The following is a 23,145-nucleotide window of genomic DNA, read 5'->3' as shown; positions in this document are numbered from 1 at the left end:
TAAAGGTGCATGCCTCGAATTACCCATGCCACAATTATTCTACTCAAAAGATCACCACTTTTATGCATGGGCCTCTACATGTCAAAAAAACGTGTCTAAATGTATAGACATAATAACCTGTGTACTGCTCATGAAAAGTATGCTTTTTCCTTTCTACTGGTTTATGTCCCATCCCTATTGAATTCTAAAATTGAGAAGAGATGAAGGGGAAAAATGAGGAAGAGCTAGGGAGAATAGAAGATAGAGGAAGCCCAAAGATATTAATGAGAAATATGTTAATTGCCTTTGATTTCTATTGTAAAGGCATATAAAGTTTAAAGGCTAAACTAGGTCCTTTTTGTTATCTTGAAATCATCAGAGGGTACAGAATAGGATCAGTAACTACTGAAGAAATTAGCAGACTACCACATGTAGTCTCCTACCACCTACTTTGGGTGCTGAAGAAATTAGTACATTGGTCTGTACTCATTTTCTTGTGCACTAAGCTTGAGTATAAATATAAAACATATTTACAATTGTTGTGTGCAATACTACTTGCAGAACAAATTCTATTTATTAAGTGGTATGTGTGTGTAAGAAAAGAATGTTTTGCATATGAAGTTCAAACTAGTTTGTACAAAGAGCTGTTTGCAGACAGGCTACTAAGACCTTTTTCCTAGCATATTCTTATGTTTTTGCGTAACACAGACTCAAAAACAGCTTGAAATGAGTTGAAAAGGTAACAGGAAGAAAGAAGTCATGCGTAGTTTTTTTTGTTTGTTTGTTTGTTTGTTTTCTTCCAGTCTCAATGACTTGCACAAACAATGAGTTTCGTTGTACATCGGGACGCTGTATTCCTGCTCATTGGTACTGTGATCAAGGAATAGACTGTGCTGATGGCTCTGATGAACCTGCCTCTTGTGGTAATGTACATTCAGAAGATACATACTGAAAGACAAGATGGTTTATGGAGAAAACTATAGTGCTTAGAGGCAACAGGTTGAATCCAGACGAGGTGGCTAATAGGTATCTTTTGAGATTTGTTTGCTGACTAAGTAATCTGAGTCACTGAGTAATTAGAGTCAGTAAACATACTTCATGCTATGTGTGGAATATGAAGATTTTTAACTGCAAAAATTGATTCCTCTCAATGTATAACCTTCTCTCTCTTTTTAAGACTCTGGTGGTGGTGAATCAAGTGATGAGAGTTAGCAAGTATTTTTTCATGTCAATGTTTTGGATGTGAGACCAGATATCTTATTTTACAGGAAGTATGTGCACAATATTCCATTTGGGGGAAAAAAGGAACACGGGATATGGAGGAGTGTTTTTGACTAGTATGCAGAAGAGTGTCATAGAACTACAATAGGCAAATATTTTACATGCTGATGGTAGAAACTGATGGTAGTAAGCATGGGGAGGAGGGAGGAAGGTGAAAAGAAGTAGAGTAATCTCTAGGGAGGAAGAAGAGGGACTGACTGAAGCATCTGAGAAGTAACATGACAACACAGTCATTACTGTCACTGTGAAAGGTGGCATAACATAAGGCCTCTATGATCTAAAAAGGGCTGGTAGCTCCCTTTGCACGTTTCTAGAGCTGCACCTCAAGCTTGAGAAAATGTCTTGCATCGTATGCCAACTTCAAATCCTCATTACGTAAATAATATAAAAGAAAACAGGGTCATTATGTGCTGACCGCTGTACTCATATTGTATTTAATGCTGCTTTCACGTTTTAGTCTTCTGGTCTCAGGTTTCTGAAGCAGGGTGCTTTTGAGGTATTACAAGATCATCAGTATGATAATACAAACAGTACAGTGTTTGTAGAGATTGCCAATATAATGGATCAGAGGGGAACTCTGTGCTTTTAGCAGCACATCTCTTCTACTTAAGCTTTTACTTTACATTTCAAATTTCACGGTCATAGGATTCTCCCTAAAACGCCTCCTTTATTGTAGCAGTATTATACAGTATTGTAGTTTAACAAGCAAAGTGATTTTATTCATTTTTAAGAGCCTCACCTGCGGACTTGTTCAAGTGATCAATTCAGATGTGATGATGGCAGATGTATCCCAGCAACATGGATCTGTGATGGTGATAATGACTGTGGGGATATGAGCGATGAGGATCAAAGACACAGTTGTGGTAGGTGTCTAGTATTACTTTCTTTGACAGGCTTTTTCCATTAAAAAAAAAAAAACGCACAAAAGAAACACACGCAAAAAAACTGATATGAAACAACAAAAACTCTACCATTTTTTCTGTCTATTAAGGTACACTTCAAGGTACATGAGGTACATTTTTCCTGTCCTCAGTTCTCCTTGTGTTGAATTAAAGTAGATAAGACTATTGGTTTAAAAAAAGAAAGAAAGAAAAATATTCCAATTATGTGAGTACTCTTCTTTGAATTGGCAAATTTCAAGTGAGATATTGTTTGTATGATTTAGGCAGCAACTTCAGCAGAGATACTCCCTAACAGCAGAGATACTCATCACACACTACGTCTTCTGCGTATTAATATCCACATATTTTGGGCATGATTTCCTTACAAACAAATGAGCAAAATAACCTGTGGCAATTTAGAGGATGAAAAAAAGAGAAGAAAGTTAGACAAACCTGATTCTGCTCCTTGATTTAACAACAGCTGGATTCAATTGCAGTCCTTGCACTATTTAATGTCAATGGTTCTCCATCTGTGTGATCCCTGGAGTATTGAATACATTGAAGAATGTGGGAGCTAGACAGCCTAAGCCTAATATCTGCTCAGTGGCCAGAAAATCTGGCCAGACATGTGGAAAGCTTATACTCAGTATCTAAGATTCAGAGTTCTTCAAGTGGCAGCATTGGGTAAGCAGTTCCAAAGTGCCTTGACTCTTAGCCTCAGTGAAGAGCTATGTCCAGTTTAGAACTGATGGAAATGAATATGACTTTCATATATGAAAGTGCAGTGAACCTATTTCTGCACATGGAGAGGAGCATGGTCCTGTTGTGGGTTATGTGTTGTTATCCAGGCTGTGTGTTGGGGGGAATGTTTTACACCTAGAGTGCAACTTGCTGACCTGGTGAATGTGCTCTCTATCAGCAAACCGCAGCTGCACAGCTGCAGAGTTCACATGTGCCAACAATCGCCCCCCGCTCAGGAGGTGCATTCCTCGGGCATGGATCTGTGACGGTGACGCTGACTGCAGTGATGCACTTGATGAACACCAGAACTGCACACGAAGATCTTGCACGGAGAATGAGTTTACTTGTAGTAATGGCTTGTGTATCCGAAGCGCATACAGGTTTGTAACTACCATTTATCTACCATGCATTCGTGCATCAATTTTTACTTGAAAATGATTGGGAGTCTTTCATGTTAATATTCCCAGTGCTCAGCATTGGCATTTAATTTTCTTTTTCTTTTTCTGTACCTCTCATGACGTGATTCTATTCAGCTTGTAGTGGATGCAGAGAATACAAGCAGGACTCACTGGATCAGACTCTGTGATGTGCCCCAGTTTTCTGAAAGTCTCTACTGTTAGAGCCAATAATATGTGACATCCTTTAGAAATCAGAAGAGCGCATCTAGCACTGGAGAATGGTGTCTGCCTTCTTGTATTTGAAAAAAAGTGTTCATTCTTCTTCAGGTGTGACAGACGGAATGACTGTGGTGATGCCAGCGATGAAAGGGGTTGCATCTATGAGCCGTGTCAGCAGCACCAGTTTACTTGTCAGAATGGACGTTGCATTGCCAAGGCCTACATTTGTGATGGAGATAATGATTGTGGTGATGAGTCTGATGAGCTGGAACACCTCTGTAGTACACCAGAAGCAACGTGCTCTCCCCATCATTTTAAATGTGACAATGGAAACTGCATTGAAATGGCTAAAGTCTGCAATCGGTTGGATGATTGCTTAGATAATAGTGATGAAAAAGGATGTGGTATGTTTAGGTTTATTTGGACTATCTTAATCTGTTTAAAATGCATTAGCAGATTCAACAGAAAAATGATCTTAAGATAACTTCACAATTACAATTATATCTATTCCGTGGTGGTGGAGGAATGTGTACATTTAATCTTTTTTTTAAATTTGTATTAAATCACATCAATTATGTATTGTTTTGACAAACCATGGAAGTTAGCTAATTATGTAAACTGCAAATGCAGATTATAAATTGTTTCATTATTGCCCTTACGTTTCCAAAATCCACCACTGGTTTGTGTATTTTTTGCACTCAGTAAGTTTGGCAGCAGACTTCAAAAGAGCTGAAATAGTTCTTTTTTTTTTTTTTTTAACGTACTGCCAGCTGAGATTTGTATTGAGCATTTTCAGGAGAAGGCAGGGAGAGAGAGATAGAAAGAAGAGTATGTTGGAAAATCGCTGCACTGTGTTCTCTGTAAGTCAATTGCTTGAGTAGAGGTTTCTTTCCTTCGCTAGGAATAAATGAATGCAGTGACCCTTCAATCAGTGGATGTGATCATGACTGCACGGACACCCAAACAAGTTTCTACTGTTCTTGTCATCCTGGATACAAACTTATGTCAGATAAACGAACTTGTGATGATATTGATGAGTGCAATGAAACTCCATCAGTATGTAGCCAGATTTGTGAGAACACAGCTGGCTCCTACATCTGTAAGTGTGCCCCAGGCTATATCCGGGAGCCTGATGGAAAAAGTTGCCGACACAATAGTAATATCTCCCCATACCTTATTTTTAGCAACCGTTACTATCTGAGAAATCTCACAGCAGATGGCCAGTCTTACTCTCTCATTTTGCAAGGACTGAGAAATGTAGTGGCACTGGACTTTGACAGGGTGGAAAAAAGGTTGTACTGGATTGATGTGGGGAGGAAGGTCATTGAACGAATGTTCCTAAATGGAACAAATAAGGAGGCTGTGATAAGTGACGATGTGCCGAATGGGGAAGGTATCGCTGTTGACTGGGTTGGCAGGTAAGAAAACACATTTTCTGCCTTTCTTAGCTACTAAGGAAATTGGAGGGAGTTTGCATTAAGATTCTTCTACTTCGTACAAAAACCTCTGAAGAGCATTAAATCAATTTGGATTGTGGATGCAGTATTACACAGCTGCTCTGGAAAATTTATGGGCTTATAATACCTTGCATAGTGCATTTGTTTAATTGGTCTCCTGTCTATTTTACCAAGGTTACATCAGAGTTAATCTCTCATCAATAACATAGTGCATATGGCTCACGTGAGAAGCATGTTAGGAAATGATCAATGAACAGATGAGCTGAGCAGGCAGCTGGGAAATTATATGTTCCTGGGGGTAGAGATTCCGAGCTTAGGCTACTAGGTGCTATTATTTGCAGGTACTAGCAAAGGAAGAAAGGTCAGGACTGAAGCGTCGGTCTTTGCATAACAATATGCTATAAGAGATTACTAAATTCCAGTGAAGAAGTAATAATAAACATTAATGAAGAGCATGTTTTTCTGCTCTTGAAAAATACATCATTTTCTGACACTCAAACCATAGGTTGACATCATTCGCTAAACACAGGCATTATGAGGACAAAATTGGAAAGCACTTTGCATTGTGGTAATTTTTTAATTGCCTGCCATGTATCATAGAGTAGCTTGATTTATTTCCACAGAAACTGCTGTTATTTGGTGCCCCTTCATCAATTTTCCTTCCTTTTTTTTTTTCTTTTTTTTTTTTTCCTGCATTGCTCTCAGTGTGAAAAGTTCAGAGCTCTTCAGAATAATGAGAGTGATTCAGAAGGTCACAATTGGGACTTATGAGAGCGTGATTTTATTGACGTATTCACAAATCAGTTTTTTCACTGCTTTGTCTCTGAAACTAATTATAGTTATGTTACCAGTCGCTCCAAATGCTTTGTGGTTGATAAAGAGGTGTGGAAGGAAAAGACTAATTTTAGCAAAAGTGATCCTATTGCTCCTTTAATAATAGTTGCTGAATTAATTCAGCTACCATTAGATATGCTTTTAGTCAGCTTTTGTTTAGGTGCCTCAGAAGGGTTAAAAGATCGTACAGTGGTGGATAAGTTGGTCTGCAAGTTTCAGTACAGGGTGGGGATTGGGAGATATGAGCTACAGGCTGGGGAAGATTATCTTCTCATTTCTCCTACCTCATGGGAGTACCACAGTGGTGATCAGAGTGATATAGGTAGAGACTTAGGCTGTTTCTGGAGTGATTCTGTGCACACTGGAGCTGAAAAAACACTGCAGGCAATTTCAAAGTAGCCTACCTTATTTCTAATTAATCAAATTAATTGCTTTATTTTGTTGCAGGCTTTCAAAAATCAATGCATGTTATCTTTGATTACAGATACAGATAATTCCTAGGCAATGTAAAAGAAAAAAAAAATTTGAAGTGAGATTTAAATTAGGCTTTCAAACCGTAATAGCTAGTGATTTTTGAAGGAGAGCCAACTCTTTTATTTGTTTGATTAGAGCAGATGTGACAGCCTGGAAAAGGCGAACACTTTACAGCTCCAGTCACAGTCCATTATACTGCCTGTGTGTTCTTCTGTTTCTCTTTAGCTGTTGTGGTAGGAAAGGAGAGAAAGAAAAGATTGCTTAGTAATTTATAGGTAAATGGAATATTATTACTCAACTGGGGAACTGCAAGTCTGAATTTGATACCCATGATTGTGGACACAAGTACAGAGGAGTAAAAAAGACAAACTGGAGCATGATATAGAAGAGATGTTAGTACACTATGTATACTCTTCCTTTATTGTGGACATTGCTTCTAGAAGGAAAAAAAAAAAAGTGAAATTCAACATGAAGTAAAATGAAGAAAGTAAATTAACTCTAAAACATTTCAGAAAATTGTACTGGGTGGATGCCTACAAAGATTGCCTCTATGTCTCTGAACTTGATGGAAGATTCCGGAAAAAACTGGTAGATCGATGTGTGGATATCAACAACACTTACTGCTTTCAGCATCCCAGAGCAATTGTTGTTCATCCAAAATATGGGTATGACATTTCAAAAGTCCTTTTCCTTTTAAATAATTTTGCTCTGTCTCTGAAAATCTGAAATAAATTTTGGCTGTGTGCTCTTTGATTTGTGTGACATTAATCTTAGCTGGAGTTTAGGAAAAACAACAGCTTGCTTTTCGTAGCTTTATATGCAGGGCAGCCTGATATTGAAAGTGGAATTTGGTTGCATGTGGACCAGGAAATGTTGATTGCAAGGCTGAAAAGGTTAACAGGTGCCTGTGCAGCTTGATATACAATGTGGTACTGATTGCATTCTTTGAAGATGATTGTGCTTGCATGCATCTACTTGTTTGCTGTAGTGATTAATGTAACAAGTAAATGCATTAACCTTTTACTTATCTTCCTCGGTATCTGGTTTAATTTTTTTGCAAGAAATGCTGTCTTTCAGATCTGGCTTCTTGTATTTACTTCAGCATATTTTTACTATCAACCTAATTAGATGTGTTTATTTGAACAGACAGGTTTACTGGACGGACTGGGCAGATCGAGCCTATATTGGACGAGCAGGCATGGATGGCAAGGACAAGACGGTGATTATCTCTACAAAGTTAGAGTGGCCCAATGGACTCACCATAGATTACACCAACGACAAGCTCTACTGGGCAGATGCCCATCTAAATTACATTGAGTACGTACACAGAGAAGAATAAAACAATTAAATAATTTGCTCATACTGGATTTCAGTGGTAGCCTTTGTAAATGCTGTAAGCACAATGCTTCTGTCTATTGATGCTGTAGGAAATTAGAGTCAGGAAGTCTGGAGCAGTAGGTGAAATGAATGACACAGTAGCCTCGCAGTGATAGTTCATATATTTGCATTCCAGGTCCTGCTAGAAATGTTCCAAAACTATTGAAAAACTCAGGTTTAAAAAGTCATAATCTATGCTTAAAACATGCAAGTTACCAATATCTATACCTTGCCTGAGTCAAGGCAGAATTGAATGTAAAATAACTACTTGTGATGCCCTTCTGTCTATATGCATGAGTTCAGTTGTGGTATCTAAACTAGTTATGTGCTAATAAAACAATACACAAATCATTAGAGGATGTCTGAAGACTTATGTGTAATGTTATCCTCAGCTTTTATGGAGGTGTCCATAGATACAGTATGAAATTTCCTGTTGGCACATAGCTTCTTCTTGTCAATTGATAAAAAATGTATTAGTGGAAAATTGGAAAATTACCTCTTAAAAATCTGTTAAAATCCACAATTAACACTCTCGTTCTTCTGAAGGCATCGAATCACTTCAAAACAAATCCTTTATATTCATGTTTATATATGTGCTTAGGGTTATGCTTTCACCCATTTTTTTTCTTTACATTTCATTCTTCTGGCAGCCTTTTCTATGCTGAAGTATTAAGAATATCCTATTTTAAAAATATATTAATATCTCCATTTTTCTTAATTTCTCTTGTATTTCATGTTTTAACCCTATATGGTAAGATCACAACAAAAATATTCAATTTATTAAAGGCACCTTATCAGAGGAGGCTCTAAATCATCAAGTCATTGAAATTTATGTGTATGAAATTTAAAGATTTAGGAGACCTATTGTGTTTAGTATTCAATTATTAGCAGTGTGGATGAACCAGGCAAGCCCGTCTCTCATGTGGCAGAAATAACTTACTGTAAAACATTAAGTGTGCAAAATGTCATTGGATTAGGTGACATACTTCTATGGGAAGACTTCATGCATCAGTGGATGTTCCCCTATTACACTTTTTTACCTAGAACAACCTGTTTTACTTCTCTGCATATCTTAAAATTTATATACTGAGGACAGTGCTCTATCATAGGACTAAAGAAGCTGCAATTCCAGTGTTATATGTCCTGGTCCAATAAAGATCTAACATTAACATATAAAGATGAGAAGATTATATAGCATTTGTCTGAATGTTTTGCACATTTTCCTTTATCTAGGTACTCTGACCTAGATGGACATCATCGTCATACCGTATATGATGGGACATTGCCTCACCCATTTGCAATAACCATTTTTGAAGACACAATATATTGGACTGATTGGAACACAAGAACTGTTGAAAAGGGAAATAAATATGATGGATCAGACAGGACTGTTCTTGTGAACACCACGCATAGGCCATTTGACATCCATGTTTACCATCCATACAGACAACCTTTTGGTGAGAAAACAGTATTATATTTGAATTTAGAGGGCCAGCTGTTATCTGGAAACTAATTTAAAAAATCCTGAGTGGACTCCGTTTTCTCATTCGCTCGGGGAAATGAAATGCACAGAGTAAATGTACTTCTCTGCTTTACACATACAAATGGTCCTTGATTAACTGCTGAAATAGAATCAGATTGGAAATGTGTTATTTTAAATTAGTTTCTTAAAATTCAAGACCAGTAGTATACGTTTCATGCGTGTGAAATCATATGTGTTTATCTCTCTGAGTGCCTGATAATCTAGGTTTTGTTTTTAGACCTACTACATGTAAGTTTTCAATACAGCATGAGAGGAATCTATTGAAGATTGAGCCCATTATGGCTCATTATCATATCCTGGGATTTGCAATGTGTGGTAATATTTTTCTTTTTTTTTTTAACCAGTTAATAATCCTTGTGGCACCAACAATGGTGGTTGTTCCCATCTGTGTCTGATAAAAGCTGGTGGTCAGGGTTATTCCTGTGAATGTCCCGATAACTTCATGATTGTACAGTTTGGCAGTACAGCACACTGCCTTCCAACATGCTCCAGCACCCAGTTCCTCTGTGCGGACACGGAGAGGTAGGTGCTGTTCACATTTTTTTTTCTGATGCCTTTTAAGGATACATTCCACAGTTTAGTCTTTTGAAAAGGGCATTAAAGCAATAATTCCTCCTATTATTCTGTGGTGTTCTAGGAAAGACAAAGCCAGGACCAGACTTTGTTTTGGAAAAGTATATATGGGCTCCTAGTTTAAATGTTGTGGTTTTTTTTGTTTTGTTTTTGTTTTTTGTTTTTTTAACTTTTTTCCCCACTGCACAGCATTGCTGTGTAATGCCTGGAACTTTTCTTATTTGCACATCTTTTGTAACACATCTCTTTCTTCCAAGTACATGCTGTCTGGGAGTATCCTAGGAAAGCAAACAACAACAACAAAAAAAAGCATTTAAAAGGTGTGAGGATGTGTTTCATACCCCTTTCTCTGAGATAGCTGCAGTGGGAGGTGAGGAATGTAGCCTAAGAGCTGCTATGCTGACACTGTATCACTCTGGAGATTTTGAGACTGTTGTGTTTGTAGGGTGACGTTTTGAAGCAGTGTTACAATGATGATCTCTTATAAAATTCTTGTGCTGAACAAGTGAATTATTAAAATGTTACCTGATAAAAAATCTAAATGAAGATTGATTTCAAAAGCTGAGAGATGATTACCATAAGCACACATTAAAATTCTGTCCTTATTAATTTACTATGAACAACTTTTAGAGATCAGCCAGTATCATTTGTTTCTAGAAGGTCTTTTGGCATAACTCGTTAGCACTTGACACATGAAGCAGAAGAGATGAAATTCAAGGTGTCTTCGCAGTTTTAAGAAACAGACTGAGACAAGACAGTGTTCTGTGCTGTGAAAGGATGTTTTTCTGTTTGTTTTATCTGTAGAGACACTTCCTCAACAAAACATTGTTCTCTCTTTGTAGGTGCATTCCTATCTGGTGGAAATGTGATGGACAGAGGGACTGTCGAGATGGCTCTGATGAGCCCCCTACCTGTCCACACCGATATTGCCCTGTTGGTCAATTCCAGTGTAACGATGGGAACTGCACAAGCCCACATTTCTTATGTAATACTCAGTCAGATTGCCATGACAGATCGGATGAAGATCCTGTACTTTGTGGTACGTTATCAGTAATAATTCTAAGTGAGTTTTGCCAGTACAAACCATGCAAACAAAATATATTGTTATCATTATCCCCTTCTTATGGGTGAAAATGGTAGGTAGAGAGATACAGGTCCTAACTGGCTAGTCTAGCACCCACAAGGATGATTTATTTCAGTACAGAAAAGAACGAGAGAGTAAAAATTCACAAAATGTAAAAATGTCTTATACCTTTGACTCAGATTTGCACTGGAAGTAGGATCCATTCTGTTTTATCTAGTGTAAATCCATGATCTATATTATGAATCTAAGCCTTCCTGATCTGTCCATGGGTGTACTCATTTTTCCCATATTGAGCTTTGCACGACAAGACAAAATTATTTCTTTCTCTGTGTTGCTCAAAACCCAGCACATGTGGGAGACTGCTTTGGATTGTAGCATTTTGGCAATAGATCCTAATTATGCTTGTGGAGAAATATTGTTGCCTTAGAAACCTTTTTGCACATACTTACATCTAAATTATAAAGTGCATCAGTTGTCTTCTGCTTGTAAATAATTTATTTCTGGCAGTTCTGAGCATAGTAATATAAAGGAGAACAACAGTGTGCTTGTGTAATTGATAGTTTCATTACCATTTGTTAGCAAAGTCTGTCTAACAACGACAAAATTATATGAAATTACAGTTTTACATGAGTTTCAAATAGCTAAACTCTTAAATGTGGCACAGAGGATTATTTAAAGTGTAAATTTGGCAGCTGCACAGCATGTCACTGTTTCTTATGTACTGGGTACACTTCAAAGTCAGTTTGGACCTGTATAGTTCCTTCTATTCATCATCTTGTGCATGGAAATAGAATCTTTTAGTTTGGAAAATATGCGGAAATCATGATGTATTGCTTCCTTTTGAAGAGTTTTTCAGTATATATGAAATAGCAGTATGGTTGTGTTCAGTGAGATATAAAAATTCAGGAAGTTTTGTACGAGGCTAGTGTTGACTTTTGTTTTCATAGATCTTGAAATATCCCCCAGTTCATCAGTATTGCTGACGTTTGTGTTCCATGCCTTGACCTGGCAATAGAGGGTATACAGTTACATACAGATTATGGAGATGTCATTAGCATGATCTTCTGTTTCCTAGCCCATTCCTTCATAGCTTAGAGGAACTAAGCAAATCAGACAAAATGAATCTAAGTTGGTAGCATGGCTGGAGGCACAATATCACTTCTTCTCTGCTTAGTGACTGGGAGCCTCTGCCTCCATAATATTTGAATACTGGGTCTAGTCCCTTCTGTTTTTAGGAGAAGATAGTGCTGTCTCATTCCTAGAAAAACTTAGGGACTTAGTGAGCTTGTGGGAAGTTTACGCTGTAGCATTAGAAATCTGTACCTGAACTGGGCGAGTAGATTCTGATATTTTAGATGTTTGTTGACTTAAAGATGAAACAAACAAGTGTAGACGTAATAAATGCCCAATTGAGGTAACACTGCTGCAGCAGATTATTTCTCTAAGTAAGTTTCAGTATCATAACAGCCAATTTGTATTGTTTCAGCTAATCATCAGTGTGAAACTCATCAGTGGCAATGTGCCAATAAACGATGTATCCCAGAAGCCTGGCAATGCGATAGAGAGGATGACTGTGGTGACAACTCGGATGAAGATATTACTCACTGTGCAAGCAGGACCTGTCCCCCAGGCCAATTTAAATGTGACAATGGCCGCTGCATCCCAGAGTCCTGGAAATGTGATGTGGATGATGATTGTGGCGATAACTCTGATGAACCATTCCATGAATGCAGTAAGCATTTAGCTGTAGTAAGCTGTCTACATTATGATGCACCTAAAGCAGAGCAGACTGCATTACTTAATTTTTCTGAGGTTGAAAATTAATTGGAAATAAATATTTCCTTCAAGGTAGTTGCTGACATAGAAGAAGAGTACTAGAAAGCATAGATTCTATGTGATAATTCACTGCTTTATCATTCTTGCAAATGAGGATGCTTAATTATGCTGACTTGCTTACCAAGAACCGACAGTATCTCACACTGACCTCCTTCACACTAGCAGTGTCATTTGCTTGGTCCTTAAAAACCTTTTTTACAAAACATTATGTACCTACATGATCTATTGCCTGTATAGAGAAAGCGAATGCCAGTTCACCAGTTTCTGCCTTGCTCCACTTTGGAGTGTGATATATGCCATGCTTTTTATGGAGAGACAAAATACCTCATGACAAGTCCAGTAGTAGAAAGTATCGACTAAATGCCAATTGTATAAGGCAGAATAGCAAGATCAGTTTTCTGGCTAACATCTACTACTTGTGTTGCAGTGGGCCCTGCTTATCGTTGCGACAACCACACACAATTCAGCTGTAGAACCAGCTACCGGTGTGTACCGCTGTGGGCAGTGTGCAATGGGAATGATGACTGCAGAGACAACAGTGATGAACAAGGCTGTGGTATGTCTGGAAAAGAAGATACATTCAACATAATTTGTGCCAAAAAGATTTCTTCAATTTGAGTTTCTGAAAATCTTTTCAGTGATAATGAATCTGTTTTTTTTTTGTTTTTTTTTTTACTAATATCATCTAATTGCACTGGTAGTTACATGTCTTGAGGAAAACTTCTGTGTGTAGTGATTCATTGTGCAGCTCATGTATTTATGAGCTCTGAAGACCAGGATTATATTATTTTGACTTATATGTCATCAAATGAAAGAGGAAATATTTTTACTTGAGCTCAGCTAGTATAGACTGTTAAAAGTGTCAGTGTGTTCTACATTTATGTAACTACTGTACTCCGGAAACCATTAGCATGGGAAGTATAATGATACTTTCCCAGACTCTTACATTTATGTTGAAACCTCTCATAAGCTTTCACACAAAATTTATTAGGAAATCAGTTCTCTATATCAAGACCAGAAAAGAATCAGAATTATAGCATTCTATGAAGACTTTGCAGTTGTTATTCTCTGCTTGTAGAATTAATTGTAAAAAAGCATGTCACCACAAAACATGCTCCTTCATTCAGAAATGCTTTTCTTTGGGCTCTTTATTAGTAGATTAATACAATCCATACATTTTAGTAGCTGTTAATGTATTAAGTTACTCTTTCATGGATAGAGTTGCTCCTTTAAAAGCAGGATAGAGGGCCAGATTTATTAGAATCCCTCATACTGGATAGTGGCACTGTAAGGAACAGTCATTCTTTTCCTTTGATAGTATTATATAGCATTTATTTTTTTTGTTTCTCTGTCTCACTTCTATATTGTTACTTCAGCTGTTTCTTAATCACTCTTGTCATTTGGCCCAATTTTTTACACAACTGCCTTTATCTACTTCCATTATCTTTGGTGCTTTTCATCTCATCCAAAGATTATACTAATATGTGCTGGTCTCATGTTTTGTTGGCAAACATCTTTTGCTGCAGAGGAGATGACTTGCAGTCCTTCTGGAGATTTCCGTTGTGACAATCATCGGTGTATCCCACTGCGCTGGAAGTGTGATGGAGATAATGACTGTGGAGATCAGTCTGATGAGCACAACTGCAGTGAGTTCTTTTTTGGCTATAACAACATAGTCTAGCTTTTGACTTAACTAGCCCTTTGCTTCTTATGAAAATGTGGCTGACAGATCTCAGTTGCAATCACTCAGTGGATTTACTTCAGAGTCTTTTATTTTCTTTGCTGAACAATCACGATGACGCCTTCAGGCATTTTTGACCAATAAAAGAAACTAGTAAATCTAGTAATCACTGTAAGATAAATTCACATTGTCTGCTAGGGAATGACATTTGAATTCTGCCCTGTGTGCAAATGTAGGAGCATGTAGTTTTGTAAGGAGTTAACCTTGATTACTTTTTCCTAATTTAAAATACACATAACTCCTGTCTAAGTTTGTGATAATTTTTTTTTTCCATGCAATGAGGAATAAAGTGCAAAGAGTATGGAGAAGAGCTGTTAAAATATTATTCAGTTTTAGTTTATATTACATCACAAGCTAGTATTGCTTTTGTTTGGTTTAGTAAGGCAGGTGTGGGTATTTAAATCCACAACTGGGAAAATTTATAAGTTTGTACTTCTGTTTTAAATGAAGGTCCCCGTGAATGCACAGAAAGTGAATACCGTTGTGACAATCTGCGCTGCATTCCTTCCCGCTGGGTCTGTGATCACGATGATGACTGTGAAGACAATTCAGATGAACGTGATTGTGGTGTGTATTGCCTGGATGCTGCCTCTTACATGTTCATACTTTATTTCTAAATTAGTAAGTTTTCTGCAAAATGATATTTTATTGGAAGCATCTTTAGTGGAGTAACATTGACCGTGTCACTTTAGTTGTTTCACCAGAAACAACAGTTTCTGCAGTTATCACAGTTTTAGTGGTCTGGGATGTTGCACTCCTCTGTAGGATGATGTTCTCTAAAGCTGAACACTTAATAGGATTTGAATGAAGAGAGATTTCAACAGTTACTTCTGAATCTTTTCAGAGCTGAGGACCTGCCACCCAGGTTATTTCCAGTGTAATAGTGGGCACTGTGTTGCAGAGCGCTTCAGATGTGATGGAAATGCGGACTGCCTTGATTTCTCTGATGAAATAACTTGTCGTGAGTTTCAAGTTTCGCAATTGATGATCATTGAGCTTAATTCCAGAAAGAGATGCACTTTACTGTCTCTTTACATGAGGTTACTCCTTAGAGGTACTGAATTCTGCAGCAGCAGGTGGTGTCAGTAGAAGTTGAGGAAAATAATGTTCTGAATCAGCTTTTTAATATATTAGTAGATTACCTTCTCTTACGTTAATTGTAAGGACAGTTGTAATGCTAGGAAATCAGTATGCTTACCAGGTTCAGCAGAAGGTATACGTGATTGAATTAAAATTCTTGACTATCCCACTTATACTGCAAGGTCCACTGTTTCCAGTTGACCTGCATTCTAACAAGGTTTTGTAATGGAATGGGATTTTATAATGCTTAAAGGAGTGGATAGCTTCTATCTATTGATTCCTTCTATTTATTGATCTGCAGTGAAGAAACACCCTAATGTTTGTATTACAGCAGTTAATAGTAATGTCATAATTTTATATTTTTCAGCAACACGGTATCCTAATGGTACATACTGTCCACCCATGATGTTTGAATGTAAAAACCATGTCTGTATTCAGCCATACTGGAAATGCGATGGTGATAATGACTGTGGAGATGACTCTGATGAAGAACTTCACCTTTGCTGTAAGAGAGAAAATTGATATCAAATGTAAAAATGTAGAATAAAACATATAATTACCATTGGAGGAGTACATCAGAGAGTAAGGATGGTGCTTTATATTTTCAAGTGAGATAGTTAAAATAAAGGCATAAGTTTGCCTTTGAAGTTATAATTCAGGGAATGTATATTCTCAAAGGTGAGCCTTCAAAACTGTAAGAGTCAAAACATCTTTCTAAATGTAGATGACCACTTAATTAGCGTGGTGAGTTTTCTGTCAGTTTCCTTAAACAAATCTAGCAACCTCAGTGTTATATGTAGTCATAGGATATCCTTTTCGCCAAAGATCACGTACTGTCTTCTGACAAAAAAAATATGTAGTGCCCTGACATGATCACCAAAATGTAGAGAAAATGTTCTTTTGAATGCACCAGATTGCATTTTAAAATATAGGAAATGTTTCAGTGTTACAGGTTAAAACTGAGCAGGATAGCTTGTGACTCAGTGGCATGAAGTTGTCTGTGTGACTGACTTGATCTCTTCTTTTCAGTGGATATTGCTTGTGAATCTCCATTCCGTTTCCGATGTGAAAACAATCGCTGTATATATAGTCATGAGCTGTGCAACCAGGAGGATGACTGTGGAGATGGAAGTGATGAGAAGGAGGAACATTGTATGTATACACAGAGAATTTAGCAGCAAATAGGAAATTCGGTAATTGTGGTGTATTTTAATAGTGCTGAAGACCTTCAGAAATGTCAAAACCAAGCATAAGTATATGAAAACTGGTTCTTAAATATGAAATAATTTGAACTGTTATTATTGGTACTGTATTCACAGCTCTCCTTATAAGTTGCAAAAATAAACAGTGGTTTGCCTTATAAGTACAGAGTATGGTTTTTGAAATAAAACTTTATTATGAACTTTACTAAATTTATTTACGATAAAGTCCTTTTAAAATAAGAAGAAAAAATTTGGTTGTGTTATGAGATAAGAATGTGATGGATAAATGAGAGTTCTTTAAATAGATAAGTGGGGACTTCTGAATTTATAGCACAGTTATGTAAACAGTAAATTTTGATATTTAAGGCCTAATCCTACAGAAGATCTGTTAATGTTTAGTAGGGTTTTGCCCTCAGATGTTTTATGTAATTCATATTGACTGTGCTGATCTTTGTATTATGAAGTGTAATCATGTTTTTTGTTGTTTATTGAGCAACCAAAATAAGCCAGCTTACTTGTTATTGCTATTGTGCAATAGTTAATAGTCAAGTTAATAGTACCAGTATCTCAACCTCTTGAAGTCTGTAGTAGGTATATAAAGAGTTAAAGGGTATTAATAGGTTTGCACTATCAAAAAAAATAAATTAGCTATTAACAGGAAGAATCTACCTTTTGCCTTCATGAGATAACGGGCATCTTTCAGTTCACTGAAGTGTGACTAGAGGTCAGAATGCCCTAATTAGGCTCTACTACAGACTTTCAGTGTCACTCTAGTCATTATTTTACCAGATTGCATCAGCTTTCCTCATTAAAAGTTTGTAATAGCGCTGTCTGTGTAACTGAACTTGTGATACAAGACTGCTTATCTTTTCAACTGTAGGTAGAGAACCAACTCCAAGACCTTGTACAACTGAAGAATTCAAGTGTAGCAATGGAAATTGTATTCCTCTACATTATGTCTGTGACAATTATGATGACTGTGGAGACCATTTTGATGAAATGGGCTGCAGTAAGTAATAATAGAACACAAAATTTCAATGCTATTAAAATAAACATTTCAGGAACAGTACATATTTCTTGGATAGAATACTAGGAATTGTTAATGTTGAATTAGCCTGTGAGGGGTTTAATCTGATTAGCCATGGCAATATCATTTTTTTAACTTCTTTCAGGGAAAGCCTTAAGGAATTCACTGCTGATTTCTCTGTTTCACATACATTCTGAGTTGTCTTTAGGTAATAAAACCCAGTGCAATGATGATTGATGAAAATATAAAAATACAGAAATAATGTGAAACAGTGAAAATCAAAGACATATCCTGACATTCAGCATTCCGCATTTGTGGATAGATGCAAATGCAGGTCAGATGTTAACATTTGTAACCTTCCCAACATCAAAAACCTGAGATGTTGAGAGAAAAGCTTTTTGTTTGTTTCTACATATATATTGAATTGAGATGTTTATATTAGCACTGGGATGTGTATGTATGTTATAAATGAGATAATGAGCTTAATGTGATGTCTTAGTATCTTTTCATATGCTCTGTCAATAAACATGTACTTCTTTCCTACTTACATACAATGAATAGGAAAGGACTTTGTATATATGTGAAGTACGTAAAAATCAATTTAATTCTGTATGTACTCTGAGAAGAATACAATCTTCTATCTGTCACATATTATCTATCATACTTCACTTGCCTTTTCCATTATAGGCATGTCTCAAAGGGTAGTGCATTTTATGCAGTGACCTATATTGACTTCAGAAGGCTTTAAATGAGGTACTGGGTGAGCAAGCTGTCTGTGCCATGTATGGTAGCAATTAAGAACACTTTTTGCTTAGATGATAAGGAAAGGATAGATAAGAAGGAGGCAGATTGGCCAAGCTAGGAGCTAGACGAGTATGTTAAATAGATTCTGCAGTTGCTGCAGATACTTTTGAGGAGCTATACTTTTGATTATGGCTATTATCCTGACCCTGATCACCTGCTTCTACAGGTGAAACTATTCTTAGTTGACTCTTGACTGGTGCTTACTGTGGGCTGTAAGTTACTTATGCCTTAGAGATAAGATGTTCACATTAATTGGATTTTGCTTAGGAAAATAATACTACCATTGAAAATAGCTCTCATATAGACAACGATCAAAATTATGACTTTCTTATCACTTCATTTTTATGGTTATAAATGTCTAATTTGTTATTTTCAGATCCTGGAACAGAACGAACTTGTGCAGAAAATATCTGTGAACATAACTGTACCAACTTGAGCGAAGGAGGCTTTATCTGTTCTTGTAGGCCAGGTTACAAGGCCAGTGAAAGTAACCGAAACTCCTGTGATGGTATTTTCAGTCTTATAAACATCTTCTCCCTGACAAGTGTTCAATGACCTATCACTTCATCGTTCTATATGGCTACTTATTCTTGCATTATAACAGGATGTTTGTACATTTACCAAATGCTTCTTAAACCATTTTGCTGCTTAAACATGTTCGCTAAAATGCAGGTCATTCAACAAAGGCTTGTTCCACAGTTCAGATTTGTTCTAGTCTTTTATTTTATTTTTATTTTGTATGTATACGTTTTTTGTTTTTTGTGTATACATTTAGTTGTATTTTTGCAAACTGAGGAACAGAAATTTGCTTTTATTTTTCCTTACTAAAAGAAAACTTACTGGAGGCTATGGTTCTCATTTTGTACTGTTCTCAGTAAAGACTTGTGCTGTTTTTTTGCCTTGATTATATGTAGATAAAATATTATGAGGAGTTTACCCAAAGGCTGTCGTTGGTGGTCGTGCAACATAGTACCTTCATGTTTACCATTTCAGTATGTTCTGATGTGATTGCTTCTTGTTTGTTGATTCCAGATCTGATGGATGATTTGAATAGTTTTATTAAACATGGTACAAGGCCATTCTTCCTGATCCTTCCTGCTGATACAGTTTCTTAGGGATGAAGTCTTTTTTGCTTCACCATTTCTACAGGGTTTTGCTCTTGCATCTCATTGTAGTTCACCAAAGACAAAAGATGAGGCAGATTTAGCAGAAAAATATGTGATCAAAAACGTGCCTCTGAAAAGTAATCCGATAAGCAGGAGCTGGAGTTCTTTTAGATAACTGATATTGATGTTATTGAGATTAAAGATTTATTAGGTCATTGATCTTTTAGAGTATATGGGTAAAGGCTATACCTACAGCGTCATAGAGTAAAGATGGTCGACCAAGTTGTGGAAGAAGGAGATTAAACTCCATATACCTTCTCTTTACAGATATCAATGAATGCGAGATCTTTGGAACGTGCACCCAGGACTGCAGAAATTCCAAAGGAAGCTATGAATGTTTTTGTGCAGATGGCTTCAAGTCAGTAGGTGATCAGCAAGGGAAACAGTGTGCAGCTAATGGTATGTTAAGCAACAGCAAGATTGATTGCTACCTGTAAAGAGCAAGAACATATAGAGAGTTGGAGCAGCAGATAATAATAATAGAACAGTAGTACAGAGCTGTAGAAAAAAAAAGAAATAAACTGATAGCACATTAGTATTACATAAAATACTGAAACAATTTTGTATTTAGATAATTACTTACAGTGTAGCATATAGCAGATGACGTAGAGGATGACCTCTTCTGTGAAGAAAGGTTGAGGGAACTGGGCTTTTTTAGCTTGAAGAAGAGAAGGCTCAAGGGAGACCTCATTGTGGCCTTCCAGTGCCTGAAGGGAGTGTATAAACAGGAGGGGGAATGATTGTTTACATGGGTGGATAGTGATAGGACAAGGGGGAATGGGTTTAAACTGAGACAGGAGAGGTTTAGGTAAGGTATTAAAAGTTTTCACTTGGTGGTGACACACTGCGACAGGTTGCCCAGAGATGTAGTGGATGCCCCATCTTTGGATGCATTCAAGGCCAGGCTGGATGTGGCTCTGGGCAACCTGGTCTTAGAGTTTGGCTACTGTGCCCACAGCAGGGGGGTTGAAACTAGATGATCTGTGAGGTCTTTTCCAATCCAGTCCATTCTATGATTCTGTGATATGATTTTTTGCTTGATAGTCTCTGTATGGGCTAGTATCTGAAATCTAGTTCTTGAAATACCTTTTCCATAGGAAGAAGCATCTAGACATCACATCTGACAGATCTGGAAATTTTCAGGGCTCAGTGACAGAAGATAATATGATTGTAGTTGGTAGCATTATAAAATCACTTGTGCCTGAAGTTCTACTATGTAGATGTGATTAACATAGGAGGAATTTTCCAGAATAAGGCCTAAGATCCAAGTCCATGACTCCCAGCTGGACACTGTCATTAAAAAAAGGGCTGTACAGTTAAATTTTCTCACAAGCACAGTGAGCCAGGTGGGACTCGTACCCCTGTGGAGTATTGAAGCTAAACCCAAATGAACCTGTGATCACATAGGAGAGTATTCTTCTGAATCAGATAGAAGAACTAAGGCAATAACTTGCTAACTCAAGCTATTGACAATTTATTAGCAGTTAGCAAAATTGTTTCCCATTCTGCGGGGTGGTAATATCTGAGCTGTGTGGTGTATACCCGCATTTCACTTTTGACATATGAGGTCACATCTCAGACATGCCAATGTTGTGATGTTTAACAATTTGTTAGGACTTCTTCCTTAGGGATTATGGCTGTGCAAAGTCTATGGTGAAAATGGTAATACTCTGCTCAGTGATAAGTACGTCCAGAATTTTTAATTAATTTTGCAAAGCCAGGTAATTTGAAAGCTCTGAAGCTTTAGAAGCAGAACTGTGTCCCTTCTACTTTCTTATTCAGACAAATTGTTAAAACTCCAGTTCAGTTTTGACTGTAAGTGAATTTCATTCTTTTTTTTTCCCTAAAAATAAATGCATACAAGAAAAATGAATTGTCATCATTAATTAATAAAAATATATTAAAAAATAATTATCATTTCTCTAGGTAATCCTCCATTGTTGCTGCTGCCAGATAACGTGCGCATTCGAAGATACAATATCTCTTCAGAACAGTACTCTGACTATATTGATAACCAGGAGCGCATCCAAGCTCTGGATTATGATTGGGACCCTGAAGGGATAGGCCTAAGTGAGTATGTGTAGAAAATTAGTACTCAGCCATGCAGTGGCTAGTTGAAAAAGACATATTTCTGTGTCATAGGTATATAATTTATGTTGGAAATCAAAATCGAACTGGGTTAACTAATTGGACAGATCTTGTTTGAATATGCCCATCCCCTCTCCTTGTTCTTCAACATCAGCATAGTTCCTTTTAATGCTTTACTTTGATCTTATATAGTTTTTGTTCTATTTTCCTCTTGTTTTGGTATGAATTCAGCTGTGGAATTGTTGCTTTTTACAATTATGCATTAGTAGAGGATTGCTATGAACAAGTCCCTTTCTTCTGGGGCTTCTGTTGGTCCCCAAACCTGATTCAAGTCCTGTGAAAACTGAACTAAACTACTCAGTATCCTTTGAATAAGGTTCAGAGTTAAGGTCCTATACTCTTGAAAACTGTGGTATGCATTTCTTTATAATCTATGTCAAGATGATTTTAGGTGTGCGTATCAACTATGGTAACAGTTTGACCACTACCACAATGTATGTGGTTTAGTTGAACAAAAAATTCTGCATTCTTATGAGTAAAAAATTGGAAATAGTATCTTGACATAAGAGCCCTGAAAAATAAGAATTTTCAAAAAATGTGGAATAACTAGACATTAAAAAATATCTTTTTTGTTGTTGTTTTGTTAAGGTGTTGTATACTTCAGCATTCTGGCACAGGGTTCTCAGTTTGGAGCCATCAAATGTGCTTATCTGCCCACCTTTGACAGCAGTAGAAACAATCCTACAAAAGAAGTTGACTTGAATCTCAGATACGTAGTTAATCCTGATGGCTTAGCTGTTGACTGGGTTGGAAGGTGAGTGTACTGAAAAGCTAGCAAAATGTTGTACACTTACTATGTTAAGGATCTGGCAGGAAGTGCAAAATCCACTTTTTATTTTTCTTATGAATTCTCTCTCTTTCAAGATATTTGGTTTGAAAGTAGTCCAAAGGCACACAGTAAGCTTTCCTTGCCCAGACAGCAGGTTAATAGATGAAATACATGTTGAGGATGGCACCAGGTATTCTCAGGAAACTTGCATTGTTCCACAAGTGGCAGATCAGTTGTGTGTCAGTTAGTGATAATATGCCAGCCTTCGTGAGAGATGGAATCTTTTTTGAGTACTCAGGTAAACTTGAAAACAAGTTTTCACTACTGTTGAAAGGAGATCTTCCCAATCTGTAATAGAGTTACTTTTTTCTCATTTCTTACTGCCCTTGTGCTATCTGAGCTAGTCCCTAAGCAATGCTGTATAATCTGATGATTATACAAGTGTTCTCAGAAAATGATTATGTTTCTGTAATTTTGCCTGAAAGAAAGATGTTTTTTTCCCATCCTTTTTGGTTGTGATTGTTCCTCAGG

The 23,145-nt window shown here is 37.0% G+C and overlaps 1 protein-coding gene across 6 annotated transcripts in view; it reads left to right on the top strand.

Moving 5' to 3' along the window:
• LRP2 (LDL receptor related protein 2) overlaps nt 1–23,145 on the top strand; it is a 136,918-nt gene that overhangs the window by 100,017 nt on the left and 13,756 nt on the right. For all 6 annotated transcript variants that reach the window (XM_048953630.1, XM_048953632.1, XM_048953634.1 and 3 more), the window contains 22 exons: nt 783–902; nt 1,992–2,123; nt 3,061–3,262; nt 3,608–3,903; nt 4,401–4,917; nt 6,777–6,929; nt 7,411–7,581; nt 8,875–9,098; nt 9,529–9,706; nt 10,600–10,796; nt 12,328–12,573; nt 13,105–13,233; nt 14,204–14,323; nt 14,869–14,985; nt 15,263–15,379; nt 15,866–16,003; nt 16,528–16,650; nt 17,581–17,709; nt 18,908–19,039; nt 19,965–20,096; nt 21,624–21,767; nt 22,434–22,599. In XM_048953630.1, coding sequence (XP_048809587.1) covers nt 783–902; nt 1,992–2,123; nt 3,061–3,262; nt 3,608–3,903; nt 4,401–4,917; nt 6,777–6,929; nt 7,411–7,581; nt 8,875–9,098; nt 9,529–9,706; nt 10,600–10,796; nt 12,328–12,573; nt 13,105–13,233; nt 14,204–14,323; nt 14,869–14,985; nt 15,263–15,379; nt 15,866–16,003; nt 16,528–16,650; nt 17,581–17,709; nt 18,908–19,039; nt 19,965–20,096; nt 21,624–21,767; nt 22,434–22,599 — 3,883 coding nt within the window. The remainder of the gene's footprint in view (nt 1–782; nt 903–1,991; nt 2,124–3,060; nt 3,263–3,607; nt 3,904–4,400; nt 4,918–6,776; nt 6,930–7,410; nt 7,582–8,874; nt 9,099–9,528; nt 9,707–10,599; nt 10,797–12,327; nt 12,574–13,104; nt 13,234–14,203; nt 14,324–14,868; nt 14,986–15,262; nt 15,380–15,865; nt 16,004–16,527; nt 16,651–17,580; nt 17,710–18,907; nt 19,040–19,964; nt 20,097–21,623; nt 21,768–22,433; nt 22,600–23,145) is intronic.

This window comes from Lagopus muta, chromosome 8 (genome assembly GCF_023343835.1).
Source record: "Lagopus muta isolate bLagMut1 chromosome 8, bLagMut1 primary, whole genome shotgun sequence".
Taxonomy (NCBI): Eukaryota; Metazoa; Chordata; class Aves; order Galliformes; family Phasianidae; genus Lagopus; species Lagopus muta.
The sequence above is the reverse complement of the archived record's forward strand: the minus strand, read 5'-3'. Positions and strand labels throughout refer to the sequence as shown.